General features: G+C 44.2%; 1 protein-coding gene across 1 annotated transcript in view; it reads right to left on the bottom strand.

Moving 5' to 3' along the window:
* Positions 1-4,860: 4,860 nt before the first annotated feature.
* MAML2 (mastermind-like 2 (Drosophila)) overlaps positions 4,861-24,572 on the bottom strand; it is a gene marked incomplete at its 5' end in the record, with an annotated part of 62,830 nt that continues 43,118 nt past the window's right edge. The window contains 3 exons of the mRNA XM_009069701.1: positions 4,861-5,843; positions 11,651-11,762; positions 13,839-14,042. Of these exons, the coding sequence (XP_009067949.1) occupies positions 4,861-5,843; positions 11,651-11,762; positions 13,839-14,042 (1,299 nt within the window). The remainder of the gene's footprint in view (positions 5,844-11,650; positions 11,763-13,838; positions 14,043-24,572) is intronic.

The following is a 24,572-nucleotide window of genomic DNA, read 5'->3' as shown; positions in this document are numbered from 1 at the left end:
ATTGGGAGTGTGGGTACAGCAGATGTGTTGGGACACAGGGCACCTGCCAGCATCCTGCCCCATCCCTCCTGTGAAAGCACCAGATGCCAGGGAAGGATGCAGGAGCCATTCATGGGCGGGTGTCAGATACAATGGAGGGACTGAGCAATGCCAGCAAAAAAACCTGTGAGGGCAGCAGTGGCAGAGCTGGGGTTGTAAGGGGCAGCCGAGGGAGATGCCTTGGCACTTATTCCATGGAGGAAAGGTGAACAGAGGGGGCCTAGAAGGGTAGATACACTGCCTGGCAGTCCCTGAGCATCACCACCAGCAGTGAAGCAGTTAAGATGTGAGGAGCTCTTTTTTGTTTTCTACATCTGAAAATAGCACAAGGCAGCCTTTGAGCACAGGCAATGCTGTGCTGACATTTGCCCCTTTGAAACATGCCCTTCACTGCCCCTTCTGCTCAGTTCATGGGGCAGGAAGAGCCGCCCACTTGGAGATGGGGACCAGCTAACAGAGGAAAGCCTATTGAGGAGCAGGACATCAGTTCCTCGGGTTTGGCCTGCTAAAAATAGCCTGGTAGGGATGAACATTTGTGTGAAACAGTCCACAACCCAATGTGATCTGGTACATGCTGAAATTTCTTTAGGCTAGAATGAGGCAGAGTGCAAGGCAGGCAAGGAGGGAAGGAGAAGCCAGTTGCCTGATTTCTGGCATCTCATTAGAGGTCTCTGCTAGTGGGGGGAGAGGGGCAGATATCTCCAGGGCATGATCCAGGGCAGGGCTTGGGGACCTGGCCACTCCTCTTGGGGTACTCAGTTCTCAGCTTTAACTTTGGCAGGATCCCAGAGCAAATTGCTAACCTGCAAGGCTTCACCAACTGCTTCACCAAGAGCTAAAATACCATTTCTTGTTGACCATTATTTGTTAACTCTTGCAGATAATGAAACCATGTCTTCAGTCAGTAAGCAAACATTGCAGCTGTCTTGCAAAGAGGTGGACTGAGTTCCTAGAAGCTGCCAGATGGACATTATTCTCACCCCTCTCCTGAAATATCACTGTAATTTTAATTTAGTCAGATTAACAAGCTGTTGGCTAAACAGACATTCAATATAAAATTCATATTAAGAAAAGAGACACTTGGGATAATTTTGATTGATTTACTTGGCAGAGTTTTGATATCTACTGAAAAACATACTATTCATGTTTAGGTGAAAAATAAATGGAGTCAAATAAGTGTCACTGCATAGTACTAGGAGGTATATACAGCCACATGTAAAAATGCATAAACACAAACATTTCTGTACAGCAACTTTTCTTTTCAGTCTGTATAGAGAAACACTGGTTTATAATATGGGGAAAATATAAAGCAGACATACATGCAACAAGGACATGACAGTTACATAGGTCCCACCTGCGTCCCAACAGCTGCAATAACAACAATAACAATAATTATAATTATAATAATAATAAAAGCCTTTTTCAGGGAAAAAAATTTGAAACCTGGAATGTTTTCATGTTGAGGTTTCCAGAGATCTTCAGATGTCAAACATATCTGAAAGTAATTTAAAGGCTTGATTCAAAGCCCTATGAAGGCAATGGAAAGACTCCATTGGTTTCAGTGAGCTTGGGGTCAGACCCAGCTATTTAACCACGATCCCGTTCTGCCCTCCCCCAAAATCCAAAGTTGAAGTCTGCAGATAAAAATAAACATCATATCATACAAAACTTTGTATATAGAATACAAAAGGTAACCGTTGACTTTTTGTATAAAATACAACTTTTTGATAGCATATTTATTTCACATATGTATAAATATAACCCAAATAATATGATTTTTATTATTCCTACCAAAATATTATTACTTTTTGTTGCTGTTTTTTACAAAAGTTTACAAAACAAATAATTCTTTATATTTACAACCCAATACTGTGAAGAGTGCCCGGTCAATGATGAAAAATAGACTATAAGGGTAGTGCATTTAGCCATTGCAAAGAAAGAGAAAAAAGATAGAATTGTTCTGAAAGAATTGTTCTGAAGAAATGATAGTGGATTCAAGTTTTGGTTGCAAGAGTCTTTCACAAGCTCGCATTTCAAATGCATCAGGCATATATTTACAGGATTGCAAATGGCCTCTACCTTTTCTGAATTTACTTAAGACAGAATGAAATTTTGCTCCCAGGGATGGTGCTCACAGCCCAGTGTCTTCTCCACTCCAGACTGCGGCCAAAAGGACAACACTCAGCATTGAATCCATCACCACATGATATCATAAAATCATAGAATATCCTGAGTTGCAAGGGACCCATGAGAATCATCGCGTCCAACTCCTGACTCCTTGGAACCAACTCCTCAGCTGAACAATTTTTTTACATCATTTGAGGATCTGGAAAACAGTCTGGTCTTCATACAGAAACCAGCGGTGGCACGTGAGGGTAGTTGAAGTTACCAGACTTCAGTGCCCATTGCTTATGGTGATGCTAACTCAGCCTTGGCCTTAGTGGTATCCATCGCAGTCATCTGTTCCTACCAGAGCATTGGTAGTCACTGCTGACCTGCTCATGGGCAGGGTGTGTGCCTGTGTGTAAGGCAGATAAGCCGATCTTCCTTCCACTTTAAACTCATGTAGTTACTAGTTCAGTCTAGTTTTGCACAATTTATAGGGGATGCATTTGTCAGATCACATCTGTATCTCCAAACTTAGCTGGGACCCTGGTGAACTGGGCTGAAAAGCTCTTTAAAGCTCTGGAAAAACTTGTACTGACATATCAAAGGAACCACATACACCCCAGCCAAAACTGGGGAGAAGAAGGAGCTCTCTGGGCAGCTGAGTTACCACGTTACACAATGCAGGGGTGTGCAGTGATCACTAGCCAGGGTGGCAGAAGGGACTTTTCAGCAGGCTTTCTTGTCCCTCTTATGAAATACATTTCTGGGAATGAACAGCATCACGGACCAGCCTGCTTCAACTAGCACATCTAGCTAAATGCCCACGTTAAACCTTTCCTTGAGGTGCTGGTGCTCGTTTGTGTGACAATGCTTCTTGAAACATCATGAAAATTTGTGCCCATTTGAAGTGACAGGGTGAAATGACTGGAAAAGCCTTATTAAAACCTCTCTTGAGAAATAGGTCAGATAAGTGCAGAGGCTATTGTCAAGTAGTCTACTCGTCCCACTGCCACTAACAAGGATGAATAAAGCACTTGCACGAGCAGAGCAATGCCTCTTGGCACCAAGGCTTGAGAATGTAGGCATTGTATTCCTTTGCCACATCTAGTTTTAGCTAATCCAGAGGAGGCTGTGAAACACGTCACACCAGATCATTTTAAAGAACAGTATTTTCATTTGAATTGCAAGATCTGTTCCCATCCATGCATCCTGTCTTAACCACTGTGGAGCAACTTTACAGTGACATATCATCTCCTTCTGATGGCCTTACTGACCAGGTCTATAGCCAAAATTTAACATGGTTGAGATTATTCCTTGGCAGGTGTGGAACAGCCTGTATCCTTATTGCTCTGCTCTGTTAGCCTTCAAGGCAAGGTGGCTGCAAACTGCCTATGGGAATGGTCCATACCCCAGGTTATCTTCCTAGTGATGCACAGAAATTGTTCAGGGCAATATTAGCTGGGCCATCCCCAAACCCAGAACAGATGATTGAGACCAGTGCCCAGAGATAATCCCCAAAACTGTTTCATCTACAAGCACAGATGTGGCTGATTGGAGCCTCCTACTGTGAGTTATAATTGATATGCATGCTAGTTTCAGGGGCACAACCTCTCGTAGTCTGTCCAACAGAGGCTCTGGAGTCCTGGAGCTCCTTCAAATCCCCTCATATAGGAAAGGGAAAACAGGATGGAGCTAAAATGCTGTGCAATCAAAATGGCAGCCTCTCCCTGGACAGAGGTGATGGCATTTCTTCTGGGATAAACCTGTTCAATAAAAGAGGACTGCGGTGAACTACCTGACACTCCCTGTGGGCTAGAATGAAAATGAGGACAGTGGCTTTGCTGATCCACTTTATACATTTGTTCTCCTCTAAGCTAGACTGGAAAAGTAGTCAGGGAGGGTCAAAATCATGAACACCCTTCTAACTGAAGTTCTCCATTAAGTCACTGGAGTCCCTGGGATAGGGCAAAGTAGGATCCTGAGCTTAGTAGTTCATCTCATGTTTCCCTCAATGCCCAAGATGACTGTGCTGATGGCAAGACAGTGCACTGACGAAAGGGAGAACACAAGTGCCAGAGTACACCAAGTAACACACTGGATGATCTGTTTCCTTCTTCCCTTGGATAAGACCACTTACCCTGTTATGTGCTACAAAAGATAGTTTGAAACAAAATCATTGGGAAGGCAAATGTGAGTTTGTACTGTGCAGAAGTAAACTGTTTTTGTAATGCAATGAGATTTACACAGGGCTTGATGCTGTCAGGGCTGACCAGTCCCAAGGCAGTTACGGGCTGTGACCATGATGACTGACAAGCTCTGGACCACTTGGGCACTTAGGGAAATGATGTTCTACAACACATACCACTCTCTGGTGCTTCCATGTGTGGGAAGATAAACACATTTTTTCCTGCAGCGCCTTTGAGAAGAACTGATGGATTTGCAATGTGCTGGGTACCGGTGTGGGGAACAGACCCCTTATGCATCCTCACTCCTTTGTGGCAGGCATGAATATCGCTTATGTTATCACTTCATTGGGAGAAACTTCAGTTTTGTTCTATGAGCAACTCTTCAAACAGGGCAGTTGCCCTGTGTGGTATTTTAAAGGACAGCACAGTTACTGGAGTGTAAATTAATAAAGCAGGTTGTTGGCATCTAAAGAGAAAGCTAATGGCCTTGCTGCCTCTTCATCTGGTTCCCTCTTGGTAGTGTCACTTATGAGTGGTTCCCTAGAATTTCATCAAGGTTGATGTCTTTCATCCAGTCATCGTTACCAGGTTCCGTTTTCAGTAAAGAATCTATGAAGTCTGAGTCACTGTTGAGTGCAGGCCCTATACTGTCACCTTGCTGGTTCAGAAAATCAAATGCTAGGTCATTACCATGGTCACTTCCTTGGTAAGCCCGAGAGTTTTGGTTGGTGGATGTGAAACTGGTTGATGGCAGAGATGACGGTGGAGTCATACTTGTTCCTGGCTGATTCAAGGTAGGCACAGTCTGTCCTCTCAGCTGGTTAGGCCTTATGCTGAGCCCTCGTAGCGAGCCAGCAGATTGTCCATTTAAAGTCTGGTGCATTTGGTTTAGAGGGAGCCTCATCTGGACTCCCGTCGTTAACTGGTTAGGAGGTGCCAATGCACGCTGAGGGAAATGCTGGTTGCCTACATTGCGCTGCAAAGACTGGTTAGGATATGGAGTGCCGGTCGGGAAACGGATCCCTGCAGGTTTCAGTGCATCCTGCTGCTTCACTGCAGCTTCTTGCGGGGCCCAGTTCTGGGCAGTGGCAGTAGCCGTGATCATCACATTGGCCGGCCGTTGTGCGGGGAGACTTGTTGCTCCATGGTTCAAACTTGGCCTTACTTGCTGAGAGTTGACCACTGACCCCGCCCCAAAAGCTGCCACATTGCTTCCCTGTGTCATGGTTTGCTGTCGGGACACCATGGGGTTATTCTGACTGGGCAGAACTTGATTTTGGTTTCTGTGTGGCTGCATTTGGTTCATTCCTGAAGTCACGTTGTATGCACTTGGTTGGTTGCAAGGGAGGTTCCCGTAGCAGCCCATACTCCGAGCAGCAGGAACAGAAGGCATTCGGGTTCCAGCAGGGGTGGACATGAGGCTGGAGCTCTGGGGCATGATGCTATGAGTTGAAATTGGGTTGGATAAGGACATGTTGTTGGAGCTCATGCTCACAGCTGGCGAACCACCTGGAAAGGAGACAGCAAAAGTGTTATAACAAGCATGAGTGCATCAATGTGTGGTGTCATTCAAATACTAACAGGTCAAAAATCCAGTTTTCTATCAGCAGAATTTCTTGATGAAGATACTTTTCTCTTACGAGGACTTGCATGAACTTGCTCAAGGCCTTGAAGATGCCTATCATGTGAAGGGTGGTTTGACTTACATGAAGCCATGGGTCTTTGCATCTCTTCAGAGGACAGCAGAAGAGTCAAAACTGGTTCTCATTGTAAGAGAAATATTGGAGCAGGGAAGGACAGACAAAACCACTGGGCAGGAGAGAAGACTTTTCTGCCTTTTTTTTCACAGAAGCACTAGACACCTCAGACAGGATAAAACCTGTCTAAGTGAGCATAGATCAAGAGCTTCCTTACAGGGCATGGCTCATCCTGGCTCCCTCTAGAGACAATGGGAAGGAGAGACACCATCATCGGGCTCCTTTTCCACCTTTCTTAGACACCTACAGCAGTGGTATCAATCCTTTCCAGTAATGCCATTCCCAGATGACGGCAGGAGCCAAGACTGCATCTCACACATTTGCAGCCATATGCTGGGAGAGCAGCTCAGCCCAGTCTGTCACCTGACTGTCCTTCCACATGGTGGCCAAGCAGGCATGAGGACATGGCTTGGTGTTGTGCCTGGTGAGTGTCACCCACATGCCCCTTCTAAACTCTTCTCAACTGGGCTATGGCCATTTGCCCCAGCAGCAGCTGACTTGCCCATGAGGAAGCCACAGTGTTTGCTGCACATGAACATAATATTTTGTGCATCAGAAAACTACAGCTTATGAGTTGACATGAATCTACCACTGTAATTCTGCCCAGTGGAGGATTTTCCTGTACCTGACACCTGCTAATGAATCACAAGAAGAGAGGATATTCTTGCCTTTAGCCTCCAAACCTTGACACATGTTCACATCTGTGGCATATTTGGAGCTACGTAGTCTCTATTTTGAGGTGACAGTAAGTCATGTATGCCATATAGGCTGATTGCTTATGCAGTACAAGACTCAGAATTAATCCCTGAGAAACTGGTTGAAGAAAACCAATTGTTTTCTAAGTACAGCCAGTGCAGATGGCACTGTAGAGAATCCCCTCTGCACACAACAAGATGCTCCACAGCTTAATTCCTTTCACTGCTGTTGCTTCCAGTACAAGCTTCTTGTAGGACAAGAAGCACAGCAAATGAAAGGAGATGTTTCTTCACGCAATGCGTAGGTCAGATGAGGAAATCTTTGCCACATGGCACAGTACAAGCTCAATTCTCATACCACTTTGGATGGCTCTCAAAGTGTGAGAAAAACTGTTGAACAGGCTTGCTACTGAGGTACCACTGCATTTTGGGATTTCCCTGAGCCTGTCCCATCAGCATGGAACACACAACTCTGGAGCTTTGATATTTCATAGGTAGCAACTAACAGCAATTGTTGGACATAGGACATGGCCTTGGTTTGACCCTTTGTACATACAGCAAAACCAGACTGAATTTGACTAATTTTGTCATCAAATCTTACTGTATATTGGTCTGTGTGGTTAATTTTTTTAGTTCATCGATTCTTTCCTACCACACAGGTGCATCAAGGCTGTGATCCTGCCTGCAGCATTCTCCAAATACTTCAGTCTCAGTGTGTGGCATGTTTTCCAGTCCTTTCATCCTTCGAAGCTCTTTCCAGAACTTGACAGCTTTCGATGTTTGATTTCAGAGCTGTACATCACAGCTGGTCACGGTAATAGCTTTTGCACATCTCCAATATGCATGTAATGTAAGCTCTATTTTTCCTGTTCAGCATCGTCTCGGACAGTGTTTGTCCGTTCAGTTCCAATCACACAGCCTGTTCACAGTGATATCTGGAGATCTATCAGCCATTTCCTTATGAGCTATGTTAATTTTGCATCACTCCAGTTTATTAACCAAAAAAGGCATTAAGAAGTCTGATGCTTCAAAGGACATTATCTGAACAACTATTACCTTTATCAACCAAAGCTGTGGTTTTGTTGAAAGGAATACCATGCAAGTTTAAAAAGATTCTTTCACATCAGCCCATGTTGCTTGACATTAATTAAATTCCCTTGTTAAATTCTGTATAATTCGGGCTGTATCTGCTCCCCAGTAGTTTTGCTGAGCTCTGCATTAGGTCGCTAGGGCTGCAATTACCTACTTACTCTTAATTTTTGTCATGGCATTACCAGTCTTCCTTGGAGTTTCAAGAATAAATAAAAAGTGACATTGAGAATTTGGAGAATCTCTCAGCCAGCTCTTTTAAAACTCTTGATGACAAATCATGTGCATACATATTTTAAAAGTCTATGTTTAGGAACAGCTGTTTAATATACTGTTCCAGTTGAAATTTCACCATAATGATGCTCAGCTCCTTCAGACTGGAACCAAAGAAAAATTATCATACATTTCTGCCTTTTCTGCATTATTTTTATACATATGCTATTTCCATTTAGTAATGGATGCAAAGGAATATTTTTTTCCTTAAGTACTTAAAAAACTCTTCCCAAATCATTGTTAACACTGAGTGTGACTCCACAATCAAAGTGCTTGTTCCAAATCAATATAAACATAGATACCTAAATTAAGAAGCTCCCCCTATCCTGGGAGGCAGCCTGTTCCACAAACTGGCTCTAAGTGAGAGACACTTCATTGTAGAGAATCTAATTGTCCTAAGAATTACTTTGTCCTAACTTAAGCACCTAAATTCAGTCCCTGAGCTGGGCAGTCCCTGGAACAGGATATGCTATGGGGAGTCCACCTGGTTTTACCTGTACAGGGACAATCCAATTCCCACAACCAGTGCTCAGCAGGCAAGTGCATGATTAGCTCCATCTTTGGCTTTGCTGCTGGGTCATACATTTTTGGAAGTACTGTAGCATCTAAAAAGACAGGCTGAGAGAGCTGAGGCTGTTCAGTCTGGAGAAGAGAAGGCTCTGGGGTGACCTAGTCCCTACCAGTACGGGGCTACACGAGAGCTGGAGAGTGACTTTTTACAAGGTTATGGAGTGATAGAACAAGGGGTAATGGCTTTAAACTGACAGAGGGTAGATTTAGATTGATATAACGAAGAAATTCTTTACTCTGAGGGTGGTAAGGCAATGGAAGAGGATGCCTGGAAAGGCTGTGGATGCCCCATGCCTGGAAGTGTTTTAGGCCAGGTTGGATGGGATTCTGAGCAACATGGTCTAATGGAAGGTCTACCAGCCCAGGGTGAGGGGGTTGGAACTAGGGTCTACCAGCCCAGGGTGAGGGGGTTAGAACTAGTGACCTTTAAAGTTCCTTCCAACCCAAGCCTTTCTGTGATCTTGTTGCAGGGGTGATAGAGATGAGGGCCCTGATTCTTTGCTCCCTTATGCTGGTATCAAAGAAGAGAAATGGTACAGAAATCAGTGACATTTCAAAAGACCTGGAATAGCCATCTGGGGAGAGATGGTTCTCCCCCTCCAGCTGAACTAAAGTTTGTGGAGTCACTTCATTGGCCACTGGGATGAAGCCTCTCCAGGGGTGACCCTGCCACCTGTTGATCAGTCCTGAGGGCTACCATCACACTGCTCCTGCAAATGCCACACTCCTTATAGAACACAAGGGGTTGGAACATGGGTTGTACTTGTGTAAAAGGCGAAGCTTCCTCTTTCTTTGTATTGCTATTTTTATGCTTTTATTTTTAACACAAATATTTTCCATTCTGATTTCTTCCAGATGGGAAGAAATGCCTTCCCCAGAAGCACTGTGTGCAGCAGCTGGGCACCCCAGGCTACAGTGATCTGAAGAAATGCCTTCCCTACCTGATTCACCTGCTCTTGTCTTGGGTATTTCTTACCATGACATGGTACTGTGGGGAAAAGCATAGAGGAATAATATGCTTAACCAAGCTTCTCCAAGCCACTATGTTGTTTTATTTAGCTCTTTGTGTCTTCTTCCATGACCTGAGCGAAGCTATTCCCAGCAAAATGGAACAGATTCCCTGCTGTTACTCCCTTATGCAAGAGTTTCCTAATCACTCCATCTGGTAGCTTTGCTGGAAGCTCCCGGCACAGCCCTTTCTCCCAGGCTCGCCTGAAAAGCTGCTGTCCTCCTGGGGCTCACTCAGCGGGGACTTGAGATTTGAATGGACAAGTTCTGCCAATCCCACATGTTTCAAACCCAGGAGATGGGACTCCAAATACCACAAGACTGGCAAAGGGTCCATCAGATTAACAACAACAAGAGCCGCCACATAACAATGGTGATCTACTTATTCTGGAGCCTCTCACAGATGTGGCTTCAGTCATTTCCATTTTCTCTCTCAGGCTAGAAATGGACTGTATTTAAGTAAAAGCCAAGAGCCTCAGTTAATCATTTGATTCCAGGAACAAGTCTTTAAACAACACACTAAATCACAGGATTCGCCAATAAACTGCTGGGGTTGCCAAAGCATTTGTTTTGGGATCCCAGGAGGTATCAAGCTAGCAAGCTGGATGCTCTCTGCCCTATGGCATTGTCCACACCATGGGCTTATTACACTGGTATCAGGGATGCTTGTGTGAATTTACTGGAGAGGATAAACACCCAGGTCCTTTAGAAAGCAGCAGTTTCCAACAGCAGTTTCCAGCCTCCTGCAAGCTATCACTGCTAACACTTGTTAATAAAGCAAAGGAGTGCATGAATGTTGCCTGAGCAGCCCAACTTAGCCCTTCCCTGCAGAGCTGGGCTAGTGGTCCCATGGCCAGTAGGTTGGGCAGAGGGGTGACATGTGAGTGAGCTGCACTTCAGAACTCATTAAAATTGTAATAGAAGCTGAAAATGTTTTGCTACAAAGGAAGATAGGAAGGAAAGACTCTGGCTGAATCTGCTGAGCCAACAGTTACAGAAAAACAAAAAGCTAAATAATTTTTTTCTCACAGTGTGTTGTATACAAAGTTATATTAGAAGGCAATGGATCCTTTTTATACTTGCATGCACAGACACTGCAGTATAAAGAACATTCTTTGATCTCATCTGCTACACTTCCCCGACCTCCTCTGTCTCCCCAGCATTTTTTCCTTACTCTGCCTTTGCTCTCAGAGTGGCCTCCAGCCAACCTGCCAGGTGAACTGCATGAAAAGCCCAACATGCGGTCCCGTGCCCCCAAAAATGAACTCTCCAACGAGGTCAGGGCACAAGAGCTAGTCCTGAAATGTTGGGCACTTTCTGCCCCATGCAGTTCTGACAAAAAGTAGGGGCTTTCACTCTGCTGTTTGACTGATCTGTTGCTCTTGTTGAGCAGCACTGAAGCCATGACTAGCATATTAAACAGACCAAAAGTACCATCCATGATGGTGCCATGTGAGGTACTTAAAAATCAGTATGAGGGTCCTCACACTGTACATGATATGCCATTTGAAGGGAGGGATGGTTTTGACCACAGTCTCTGAAGCAAAATACATTATGTACGTGATAAAAGCATCTGGATGGAATGAGGTTGCATAGTCAAGGGGACACCTCTGTAACAAGTATTTGGGTGCACATCTGCCCCAGGCAGTGCTAATGGGAAGGGTACAAACCCATCCGTCTCTGTGTCTGAGACAAGCAGTATCAGCCTGGATGAAGCACTAGATCACACATCAGCACTTCTCAGTGATGCAGGACAGTAAGGTAAACAGCATGGGAGAGCAGCAGCCACCACCTACTACCTCTACGGTGGTGTAAGCGGATATCTAGAATATCAGGCCCTGGTCATCAGTGCAGGTGTGGCTCTTCTGGATGGTGTTCCAACTGGAAGGAAGGAAACAGTTTCATTGAGCCCATGGGCACTTACCAGGGTATTGGTTTGCTTGTTGCATGTTGACCATGTTCCTTCTTTGATCTTTGTAATCTGGTGGTGGTCGTGTCAAGTGTCTGTTCAACTGATCTTGTGGAGTTATTTTCTCCTAGAAAATCAGAGCAGAAATGCATTAATTTGCTTTCTTTTATGCTTTTCTAGCTCTGTATTTTGCCCACCTCTTTCTTTTCTCAGTACGTAAAAGCTGAAGTGTTTCTTCCTTTCACTTTGTCTGGTCCACAGGATTGGCACCTGTGAAACTGTACTATCACCCACTGAAGTCTGTATGGAAACCTTTTGCTGGTTGCATTGTGTTATGAGTCTGGTTCAACTTTCCTTAAAAACCGCTGAGAGCTTCTCAGCCTCTGAGAATACTATCCATGTCTGCACGGCAGTACAAATTGTCTTCTGATGTACTCACCGTGCTGATCAGATAGAGGACCCTGATGTTCCTCATGGCTCCCTCCCTGTCTATGCAGCTGGGTGTGCTTTCTCTGAAAGCACAGAGACAGGACAAACACTCATGTCTAACCCAAACAGACAGCTGGGATGCAGCTGGGGAGCAGCAAGGGTACAAGCTGATAAAAAAACCCACATTCTGTAGCATGATTTAAATTTCTATTTTATTTATTTATTTATTTATTTATAAGATGAGCTATTTGAACAATTAATTTTTGTTCTCCTAAAAATTCTGACAGAAAACTGCATTTTTCTTCTGCATAAATTAAAAAGTCCCCTTATAGAATCATAGAAAGGTCCATTGGATGGGACCTTAAAGATCACCAAGTTCCAACCCCCTCACCCTGGGCAGGTCCACCTTCCCCTAGACCACGTTGCTCAGAACCCTATCCAACCTGACCTTGAGCACTTCCAGGGATGAGGCATCCACAGTTTGTCTGGACAAATGAAATTGTTCATTTCAAACTGAAGCTTTCTAATTGTATTTTTGGAATGGAAATCTATCTAAAAAAATGTATTCTCTATAAAAAACTGAGTATGTTTTGTTTTGAAAACATCCCCACAATAACATGAATGTTTTTCCACTTCTGTGTTGTTCTTTAATTACCAAATGGCATTCACTAAATGTGTCAGTATGTCTGAGTCTGCATCTTTACAGAGAAAATAAAGTTTTGGATTTAAAATGTTAGGCCAACATGAATGGGTTTGCTCTGTAGGCTGAGAGAAGCAGTTTGAGGTAAATAAACCACAGGCTTGGGGTCTGCTGCCATTGCGGCCTGGGAGAAGCAGAACAAAGCAGGTGGTGGTGTCACCTCCATCCTTCACGGGCATCCTTCCTACATCCCTTTCCTCACTGCTGCAGGGCACCCATGATGCCTGACTCAAGGACATGCAAAGTCCAGCTCCTCTTCTAGGACTGTTCTTCTTTCTGTGCTCTGGCAAGCAGTACTACCAAGGAATGGTGAAAACAAGGATGCAAAGGGCATGTGTTACTTCTCTAGGCAGCTAGGACTGCCCCCTGCTGCACTGGCCATGGTGATGGGCCATGAAGCACCTTCAGCTTACACAGTTCATGCAATATCAATGGCAGTTCAGTGGAGGTAAACTAGTGGGTTCTAGCACTTATCATTGCCAGCAAGGCCACAGCTATCCCCCATGCCTCATAAAGTGACCAGAAACTCCCAATGGGTCTCTCAGATACCGAAGCAGAGAGAAGAACTGGCTATGAATGCAAAATGCAAACTGCAAAAAGACAAACAGAAAGGAGGACTCACATATGATACCAGCTGAGCACACAAAACATGTGCTGAACCCTAAAATCTATGTACCTCATCTTTGTTTACTCACCAGCACTTTGCACTACACTGCCTGGGGTGCAGAGCCTGGAAGTCAACTTTCTGCCGAGGTCAAAGTAGCACAGCAGTGCACCTTGGCTTATCTTGCAAAGAAAATCACTGAGAATATTCATAGGCCTCAAACCTAGCATATGCTTGGACTGTTCTTGTAACATAATCACCATAGCTTGGATACTTGAGTTGTTTCATATAGACTGAAGAAGGTTTAAAAAGGGCTTAGCAAAGTGCTGAAAAATATGAGGCACACTCTTGAAGGTCTAGGCATTGACAAAATGACCTTGAAGTTTTGGGGGCTTTCTTCCCCTTGTCTTAGTTTTCTATTGTTTTTGTGACAATCTTTTCCATGCAAAATAAGGAATTAGAAAACTTACGGCTTCTGCCAACATCTGCTGCTGTAGAAGGAGTTGTTTTTGCTCCATCATTTGCCGTTGCAGAGCCTGTTTCTTTTCCATCAGCTGCTGATTCAACATTGATTGCTGGGATGAGTTCATGTAACCACTTCCAGTGTTTGGATTTGAGCAAGAACTGGAGCTTGGAGTGGGGCCAGCTCCCTGGCCTACCACAGAGTGTTGATCCTGAAACAGAAGAAATGTCTCGTGAAGGATGAAAATAATAACAAGCATTGAGAAAAGGAAATAATCCTTTTTATGTAATTAGCTCAAGTTCAGGACACAACCCACAGACTCCCAGGACAAGTGACCAATATAAAGGCTTTGACAAAGTAAGAAGGTGTTTGAGTAGCTTCATTGCTCAGGGAAGACTCTGAAAATGTGCCAGGTGGTTGCAGTGGAAAGCCTCAATATTCTACCAGGAGCTTGGGAAACATTTAACAGAAGTAGTGGAGCCGTCCTGGGGATCAGGAAACATCAGACCGTACAGCAGTTTGTTTGACCACAAGGGAACAAATTCAGTGTCTGCTGGTTCCTACCATCTGGTGAGCAGCAGGAAGAAGTTACAGACTTATTGCTAGAAGTAGCATCTATTCTTAGAAAATACAGAGGTGACAAGTTGTTACTTCACAGTGGGATGAAGGGTACTGCTTTCATTTGACCCATCATCTCCCTGGCAAGAGCAATCCCTGAGAGATTGCTAATTGACTCCCATTAGTGACAGGATTAAATAGGCTTAGAGTGTATCAACTTGCTTGGTAAAACAAATTTGTAACTGGGCAGGACCTTGAAGAGTGCTTTAGGGTCTTCCTGATCTTTGCAAAGGATTTAGATTCACTTCCTCTTCCCTGTATGCAGCTTCATGAGGAAGGGATAGCAAAACGTCATCTCAGAAGGCAGTGAGGAAGGTACCTGAGGACTCAAACCATGCTCACACAAGATGAGAATGAACATGGAACAATATGCTGCTCTTTTCTCTTAGCCATCGTTTCCCTTGGCAGCAATATGTTTTCTGCCACCAGTTTTTGGTACTTATAGAATCAACCAGGTTGGAAGAGACCTCAAAGATCATCAAGTCCAACAACTACATCAAGTACTTGGGCATTTACCAAATGTAGGAAATAGCTTTTTCAGTGCACACACAAAAATACTCAGCCTGTGTTGGATCACTCGATACTCAGGCATTCCTTAGCCACCCAGCTACAAAGAAAATGGGATACACTGGAGAGGTTACACCAGTCATTAGAAACATCAGTTCTATGTCCCCACTTGGCTGCAATTCCGCACAGGAACCCAACCACATAAACCTTTGCAACCTAATATACAGCAGCATTTTTGCCTTCCAACACAGGAATCCACAGCTGGAGTCTGATGCTCCCTGTAACACAGTGGTTCTCTCAATACTGAGGTGTAGAACCAGGATCTGGTCTACTACCTAGTAAAGCTCTGCTCCATGGCCATTGCCCCACAAGGCATCCAGGGAAATATGGACTGGCCAACAGTGAAACAAGGACTGGTCAGACATAGCCTACCCATGCCCTGAAGACCACGGAGCAGTTCATCACTTTGCAAACTCTGGGAAAGTTCATTTCTGTGCCTTAGCTTTTGCATCCCCTTCCCCCTACCACTCCCTTCCCTCCAAATAACACACACACACACTCGCTACTGACTAATCCCACTTATCTTTCTACCATCTGGCATGAAAGAAAGACAACGATTGTTATGGGTATTTCTATTTTAAAATAATTCTGTGGCTTTTAGATGGGGCCACATGAGCATGTAGCTAGTTAGATAAAGTATTTGAAAACTGTTACTGAAATAAAACCCATGACTTTCTTCTGGAGCCACCTGCAGCCCCCAAGGCAGTGTTAGAAACCCACCCTTCAAATTTATTGGGCTCTTACACAATTATATCCTGCACACTTTCTTTCAGTTCCAGAAGGAATCCAGGATTGCTCGGCACTGCCACATTTTTCAGCCCTTATGTTAGCTGCAAGATAGAAAATACCTCCTCTCAACAGACCTGCTTGCCAAGTTGTTGCGCAAACTTTTTTGTCTTTCTTAAAATATTTTGAAAAGAAAAATATGTTACAATAAATTGGCTTTGACTTCTATATTCAAATGACAACTCTAGCTTGAACCCAGCCACATGTTCCATCCATTAATAGAATTCATCTGTTGCGTTTTTGCACAGATAGTGCAGGGTCCCCCGAATGTGCTTTCATAGTCCTGTGTTGAAAAAACAACAAAGCCCAACTTTTTCTTTCCCTCTTCCCCTACCAGCCCATATAAGCAGTGGGGAGGGATTTTGTTTTAAGATAAACTGTGTAGTGTCCATTCACAGTACCTATCAAAGAAAGCTCTTCTGTAATAGCCATTGGCACAAAACACCAGCTGCTTGGCAAACAGACCCTGAGAAAACAGTGTAAATCATCAACTTGGAGCCAGTTTGAGGGGTTTTTTGCATTTGGTCCTTTCTCTGCTGTTCATGAAATGTCAGTGTGAGCCTATGAATCTACGATGTGTTATTTCTCCCTGCCTGCTGATCTTCCATTGGCTGCGTTACGGTGGAAGAAGGAAGAACTGTTTCCTAATAAATCAGGGGATTAGCTGTGCAGCAGTTTGACCCTTCATGAACCAGCACTATTGAGCCTTGCTCTCACCCCGTACTTGCATCACTGCAAGTCAGATGGCAGAAGGGCTACACCACTCTGCCCCTGCACTTGGACAAGGCACATCTTCTGATATCCCTGCTGAGGAAGGGCAGATTGGGGTTGGAGTTTCCCTGCTTTCATTGAACTGTTTTATCCTGCTCTAAATATGGCTTACTGCAGCAGCTTTACTGTGACTCCACACATCTAAAGCTGCCAGTGGCCTTTTGAACTTTATTCTCGGGTTCCCATACCGTGGTTTATGCACTTTACCTTTAGAAACCATTTGAACTTTATTCTCGGGTTCCCATACTGTGGTTTATGCACTTTAACTTTAGAAACCGCTGGCCAAAAAAGTCCAGAATGGGATGTGCCTGTCCCCTCACCCATGGACATCTCTGGCCAGCATGTTGCAGGGGCAGTCCAGCATCCCTCCAGATGGGGAGACCCAGGTGCTTGCCTGTATGGTGACACCATGTTGTTTACCTGCACAAGGAAGGTAACCTTCTTTCCACTTTGCCTTCAAGGCTCCTACATGCCTGGGAGCACATCCCTGCAGCCAATCAGGTGTCAGGGACAGGCTGGAAGCATCACACCTTTGACAGGTACCAATGTCCATCTGGGTTTGCTCCCAGTTCCTGTCCCACTTGCAGGCACTGCTCATGCATGCCACATCCCTCCAGCCCTGCAGTGAGCTGCAGCCCTACAGGGCTGTGCCTGGTGCCAGCTGGGGCAGGGGCAGTAGCTGAGGGCTGAGTTAGTGTTCACCAAGCACCACAAAACCCCATCTGCTCTGCTGGTGTTGAAACTCCAGCACAGCAATGCTCTAGGTACAAAGCAGGTGCATTGCACCACGTTCTCTGATATTACAGTGAGATATAAAACCTATGAGACGTAGAAAGAGAGGCAGAGTCAGTGAGAGCTCCTCAGAGCTAGTAGCACTACTGGGGTTTTTCTCATAAGTATAATAAAGAACATTATGCTGAAATTATGTTTAAATTAGCAATAAATTTCCCTTCCTTTCCCTTCCCCTCCCTTCCCTAATCCTCTCCTCTCCTCTCCCCTCTGCCTCTGTGCCCAGTATCAGGCCTGGAGTGACAGCTCCAACTTTCACTCTTCTTTTGCATTAGTTCTGGCTTAAAGAAACAAAGAATTAAAAGAAGAAAGGAAAAGGCTTCACATCTGTTTATGGAAGCCTGCTCAGTGACAGATGCCTGCCTTACCAAAAGCTGTTTCCAGGGGAAGAGATGTGGAAAGTCGTGTTCGTCTGGTGACCAAATTTATGCATAATGTCTCCACTCATAAGCAGTTTGAATCAGTTGTGTTAATTGGCATCTTGGGCTACTTAGAGTGAGGATAGTGGAGATCAAGGCACCTCTGTGGATCTCTTCAGGGACCAGTGGCTGTCCTGAGCCTGTGAGCTTCTCAAGGGCACTATGCTTTGACTGCAAACCACCCTGGACACTGAGCACTTGGAGGAGGAGGAGGAGCAGGAAGAGGAAGAGGAGGAGGAGGAGGAATGGCTTAACCAAGTCCCGCACTGTTTCAGGGTTGTGCAAGGCTAGTGGCAAAGCCCAGACCCCTGTGACCACCCAGTGTGAACTTCTACAGCCTCAGCTGGCATGCTCCTTTCCATAGCCAGAAATTGAGGTTCTCCAGCAGTTGCTGGGGCCAAGCACAGGGCAGTACCAGGTTTGTTGAGAAAGCTGATCTGACTCATGCAACTTTAGGAAGCCAAGCACTGGGTGCTCTGCTGAACAGCTGGTCTTAGCACCCGCCAGTCCCTCCTGAGCCACGTCTTTTTTGCTGCATCTAATGCAAGCAGAAACACCCTTTCTGCTAAATTCTGGGGTTTTCATGGACATCTGAACTCCAAGCACTGCCTGCTTGTGTCCTTGCATCAGACAAGGAAACAAAACTCCAGCAGGGCAATGGCAGAGTGCCTGCTGAGTAAGAACACTTAGGTCTAGTGAAAAAGCTGGAGTTTTCATATTATTAGGAATAACTCCCACTCTTGCCTGGAGTGCAGAAGGCTGCTTTCTGTGTCAGTGTATACTGCTAGAGGCTCTGCAACAGCTGAGGATCTGATCTACATATCAGGAAATAACACAGCCTGGCGAGAAACATGGCCAGCCCAAGTCTGCCTTGCCTTATTGATTGTTCAGCCCAATAGGGGTGGAAAACAGCATCTTCCTGAGCAACTCAAGCTCATGCAACATTTTTACATATCTGGAGTATGCAACATAAAAGTGAGTCTCCTCTAAGTTTAGGTCTCTAACAAAAAAATTTAGATCAGATTCTCTCTAAACTGCCTCTGGAGCTCTCCCTTCACTGTACAGAGGGATGGGGCTATATAATTAGGCTCCAGATGCTGAATTTAGATAACTAAGTTAGGAACCCAGATTAGACGATAGGAGCATTCTCTTACACTCCTTATTTTAGATGCTTCTAGTTCCACTTGAGTAAGATGCCTGGAAAAGTGAGTGTGAACACCCCTTGATTTGCCAAGCACTAGTGGATCACTTTCTAAGGGTGTTGTATAGAATGACCTAAAAGCCTCCCAAATTAACCATGCAGAAGATAGCATTATAGGTTGAATTTCTCCTAGTACCCTGTCACAGAGTATTTTTATGCATTCCAGGAAGATCACTTTCATATGTATAAAAAGCATTTGAAAAATCTGAATATTGCAAGATCCCAAAATCTGGTTTGCTATGTCTAACATCTAGAGATACAGCTGGGTGAAGACTGCAAAATATTTACTTTCAGTAGTTTTGTGGAGTGTTTATAAGAAGTTGGCTCAGCCACATGGGACTATCTTCTGTATTTTTCTCTTGAGAACATCTGAGCTCTCAGGACAAAAATTTCAGGCCCAACCATGTTTCCAAAGCACATACACAAGGAATCACAGACACTAGCATTGCAATTTCATAAGCCCAGGATGTCTGCCAGAAATACTTGTGCCTTCATCCAACAGGGGAAAAGAAGCAAATGCTGTGTCACTCCTTCAACAAACGGAGTGGCGAAGCTCAAAGAGGAAATATGGACTAATCCCTCAGACACTGAAGCTGGAAATGATCATGACACTAGGGAGTACACACCTGATTTCTGCATCCTCATGGCGTTAGTCACCCATTGGAGTGATAAGTTTGGACATCAAGTGATGCAGCAGATACTCAGCATGCAGAGGGATAAGTATTTCAGCACACCCAACTGCTGCAGTTCTCGCTGGAAGAGCCAGAGAGACCAGGCTTTTTTTTTAAAAGCCATTTTTTTTGGACATAGTGAAATTTAGGTTGCACTCCATAACTATTTTCAGAAATAGGTACATTTCCTGCTACTCAGTGTGGCAAAAGTTTCTACATAAAAATAGTAAAAAAGGACACTGCACAATCTCACAGGTTAAAATAGGTGAGCAAACCCCTCAAAGGAGCTTGTGCTTTCTCACTATCGGTGAGAAAGCACAAGGAAAAGACCTTGACAGATACATATTTGTGCACTTCTTAATAGAAACCTTTTATAGCACTTCACTTTTTCAGCAGCAAGGAAGCTGCTCACTCCTGAGATCCTTGTGAACTGATTCCAGCCATTAGTGGTTCATTTGCAGCCCTGCCATGATCCTTTGCTGGAAAGCTGCACAGCCCCATAGCTGCTACCAGGCACTCTTACTACAATGTTTCCAGCCCCAGCTCCTTAAACTTGGGCAAAGAGGGAGCTGCATCTTGCAGGGTCCAATATTCAGCACTTGCACAATCACATAGCAACAGACCCAGGAACAGTGCCTCATTACCAGCCTTGTCCGACAATCAAGTCTTTAACGAGAACAAAGGTTGACAGTGATTAATCATTAAGACATTTCTTGTTCCTTGCTGCACGTGTTGGAGGCAGCCTCCTGCCGAGGCAGTCTGGTAGATTTCCTGTCTGCACTATACCAGGGCCCATGTCTGGACACACAGAGATGTCTTTTCCCAAAGCCAAGAGCACAGATGAACGTCTTGTCTCCATTTCTGAGCACGGCAAATTCGGAATGCATGTGCATTCTGCAAAAATAATAAACCCTCAGCTGTACATCTGATTGCTGTATATTCAGGCAAAATGACCTAGAGGAGATTTGTTCATGTCAGAATTTTTTCCCAGAGACTTCAAGGAAGGATTATTAGTACTTTACCACGTGCATCATGATGAACTTTTAATGTCATCTTCTGGCATAATGTACATATGAAGGTCTCCATTTTAGGAAGATTTTGTTTATTTGTAATGAAAATAACGTGCACGTGTTGAAAGTTCAACAGAGGAGGTTATTGTGAAATGTCTGCATCAGAAGAGGAATGTGGGCTCAATTGAAGTCAATCACAAAATTCCAGATTACTTCAATGGGGCTAGAATTTCCTCCCAGGTCTCCATCCAGCCACAGGGGCACAGTGGCACTCTTGGCTTGGAGTGACCTCATCTTACACCTCCTGGACAAGATACCTGGTTCAGAGAGACACCAGCAAAGAGCCTTCACTAATGTATTTGGTCAAAGTCTATCCTGCACTCTGTATAAAACTCTTTTTTAAAATTCCTCACGAGCTCTAACTTAAATTGAAATAAGTATGCCAATAGGCATGAATGGTGAAGTCTCCTATCCTTGTCTTTTGACATGACCAGACACATAATATTCCTTCTACTTCAGCATTATCATTTGCAATGGCTGTAATATGCAATATCCACATTTCAACAAGCCAAGCCCTTTAGTTTATCATCACACAATTGCAAGAAACCGAATTAGAGAGATTTAAGAAACTGCCACTCCTCTAGCTAGAACAAGAGCTGGTGTGAGTGGACCTGTTTTGCCTAGGATTACAAGACAAAGTACGTGCCCTGGTACACAGGCTCTGTGCTTCCACTAAGGCGTGGTAATTTCTAGCTGAGGCAATGAAAACTTCCTAAACTGATTGAATTAGACACTTAGGATTATCTGTTTGTATCTTTAGCACAGGCATATATTATCTGTGTATATGTATACCTCATTCATCTAAATGTTCTTGTCTCGTTGCCAATATGTTTATTATCTTTCCCAAAAATTAGTTAGCCTGAGGTTAGTGCAGAAAATTTCATCCCACTTAAAAAAACTATAAGCAATCATAACTAGGGTCTTGTAAGAGGAAGCATTGGGTAATTCAGTATTAGGTGACACTCTCATACATACATGTTTATATTTATAGCAGTGCTAAAAAAGACACCGAAGGCTTACATATAACATGTCTTTTTTGGTATGTCATACTCTCATCCTCGTATTTCCCCACCTGCAGCAACACTGACAGTCCTACTAACCCAAGGGTATATGGGCACCATACAGGGGAGTGTGTGCACAAGCTTGTGGAGACCTGGGCTTCTAGGATTGCGTGGAGCCAAATGAACCAAGTGAACTAAGTTTGCGTGGGAAATTTATTCTCAAAGGCCACTACTTGTTCTCAAACATAAACCTTGCTGAGGAACATTGAGCTGAGGGACATGAAGCTCAGGAGGACGCTGCGTGAATGCAGCCATCTTCCAGACCTGAACTTGCCCAGGGTTGTCACTGTAAGATCAGGTACACATGGATGCAGTATTTGCAAAACTATTACATTCTAACAGATCCCTTAGCATACTGTGATGAAACACATTTGTGTCACTTCTAAATGACAAGCAAAAAAAAAAAGAAAAAAGATTATGACATAATGTGAAAATTTTCCTCAAGCAATAAAACAAAGCAAAGCAAACACCATAAATGTCAGTTTTCTGCAGGAAGGCATGAGGAAGCAGGCAACCTGAACAAAATATTTAATGAAGAAAGAGAAAAAAATAAAACACAAAGAACAATAACAATAACATCACTGGAGCCAAACACTTGAATTCAAATGGGCACAACATGGGTGACATGACTGTCAGAGACATACATTAAGATCAAAGCTCTCCTGCTGAGAATACACAGCAAGAACATGAGCATCCTTAAACCAGAGCCTCCTGGGATCCACTTTCTAAGCCAACAGCTCTGAACTCTGATGGAGAACAATGCCCAATACTGAAAAGCAATGTGCGTAGAATGGGTCTGGTTGAAGTTGCAATAGGAAAAGCAATGTGCGTAGAATGGGTCTGATCTGCTGGTCAACCATGTGCTGGTTGAAGTTGCAATGCGATGTGCCTCAGGTGGGACCAGATCTCTTTCCTCCCAGTTACTCCTCCCAGGACAATGACTGGTGCTACTAAAAATGAACATCTGGGGCTGGTGGCTAAGTGTCACTGGGCACAGAAGGTGTGGGGGGGACAGCAAATCATTTCCCACTGAAATAGACCACAGCACGGGTGCAAGTGCACAACACAGGGTTCAATGGAGCAAATATGACTGCCCATCTACTTGGTTTTAAATGAGTCCCTGTCACACAACATCAGCTGTGGTCTTCCTTCTTCTTGCTTCTTCCTTTATAACAATCACTGTCTTTGTTATAAAACAACTTAATTTAACGGGTGTTAATCTGCAGGAATTGACATAAACCTGAGACTCCTGCCATCCCCTTTCTCGCTCTTGGTAAGTGTGATAAAATGGTGCCAGTGGCTGCAGCAGCCTGAGGGTTTGACAAATCTACCTATCCCTCATCTGTCTGTACCAACAGCAGTTTCATTAAAATGTGAAAACACCAGATTTCCTAAAAAGTGCTTCTGGGATTTGCCTCATTTTTCATTATGATCTCAAGATGTAGGAAGCATGTGGTTTTCTAGGGTATCCCAGCAGCTCTGAATACTTCTACTCTGGCTCAAGCAAAGACTAAAGTAAGAACCCTGAATTTTAGGAAAGCATTCAAGGAGTTAGTCAATAGGGCCCCCCGAGAAACTGCCCTCAGGGACAAGGGAGCAGAATAGAGTGGGGAGATCTTTAAGGATGCTTTCCATAGAGTGCAAGAGCTCTCAATCTGCAGGTGTAAGAAATCGGGAAGGGAAGGCAAAAGACCAGCACGGATGAGTTGGGACCTGCTGGCCAAATTAAAGGGCAAGAAAAAAAATGCACAGGCAGTGGAAGCAGGGACAGGTATCCCAGGAAAAGTATAGGAACGCTTTCCAGCTGTGTAGGATGAGGTCAGAAAGGCAAACTTGTGGTTGAAGCTGAACTTGGCAAAAGATGCAAAAAATAACAAGAAGGGCTTGTACAGGTATGTCAGCCAGAAAAGGAAGGTCAAGGAAAGAGTACCCCTACTCCAATGAACATGACCAGCAAACTGGTAAGAATGGATGAGGAGATACTCAACAATCTTTTGCCTAAATCTTCACTGGCAATTTCTATTCCCATATTTTAGCTTTAAACTAAAAGAGTGTAGATTCAGACTAAATATAAGGACATCATTTTTTGTGATGAGAGTGGCAAAACACTGGAACAGGTTTCCTAGGGAAGCTGGGGATGCCCCAGCCCTGGAAACATTCAAGGTCAGGTTGGACACGGCTCTGAGCAACCTGTTCGAATGGAAGGTGCCCTTGCGCATTGAGGGTGTGTTGGACTAGGTGACCTTTAAAGGTCCCTTCCAGCCCAAAGAATTTTATGAATCTATTATTTTAAGATTCTTCTCTGAGGGGTAACAGGGTTAGACAGAGCTCACCCACTTCTGCCTTCAGCCCTGCAGAGTTTAGCTCTTTGCCTGGCCATGATCCCCATCATGGGAGTTGATCTGCTGCCTCACTGCTCCTCTGGTAGCATTACTGAGCATGGCACTGCTGCATGGTGTTATCTGCTTCAGGAAAGAAATGATTTTTCAAAGGTGACAGAGGATCACTACCACTGTAAAATGGCACAGGCCCTTCAAGGAGCACCTGGCATCTCACTGAGCTCAAAGAAAGGTGCAACAGTACTTGGATGTAGTAAGTAATTTCTTCTGTTCTTCTCCAATCTTTAGAAAGCTGAAATGGAGGCAGCTACAGAGCTCAGAGTAGCTTTATCCACCAGGGACCAGTCCTGCCTTGGACAGCATGCCCGGGAGGAATTATTTGAGGAAAGACTTCCTTAAATCAGAGGAAGTAAAAAAAGAATGATACTTCTGGCGTTTATTTAAGCTAT

The sequence above is a fragment of the Acanthisitta chloris genome, unplaced genomic scaffold (genome assembly GCF_000695815.1).
Source record: "Acanthisitta chloris isolate BGI_N310 unplaced genomic scaffold, ASM69581v1 scaffold27420, whole genome shotgun sequence".
In the NCBI taxonomy this organism is placed as follows: Eukaryota; Metazoa; Chordata; class Aves; order Passeriformes; family Acanthisittidae; genus Acanthisitta; species Acanthisitta chloris.
This window is presented reverse-complemented; position numbering and strand designations above follow the sequence as displayed.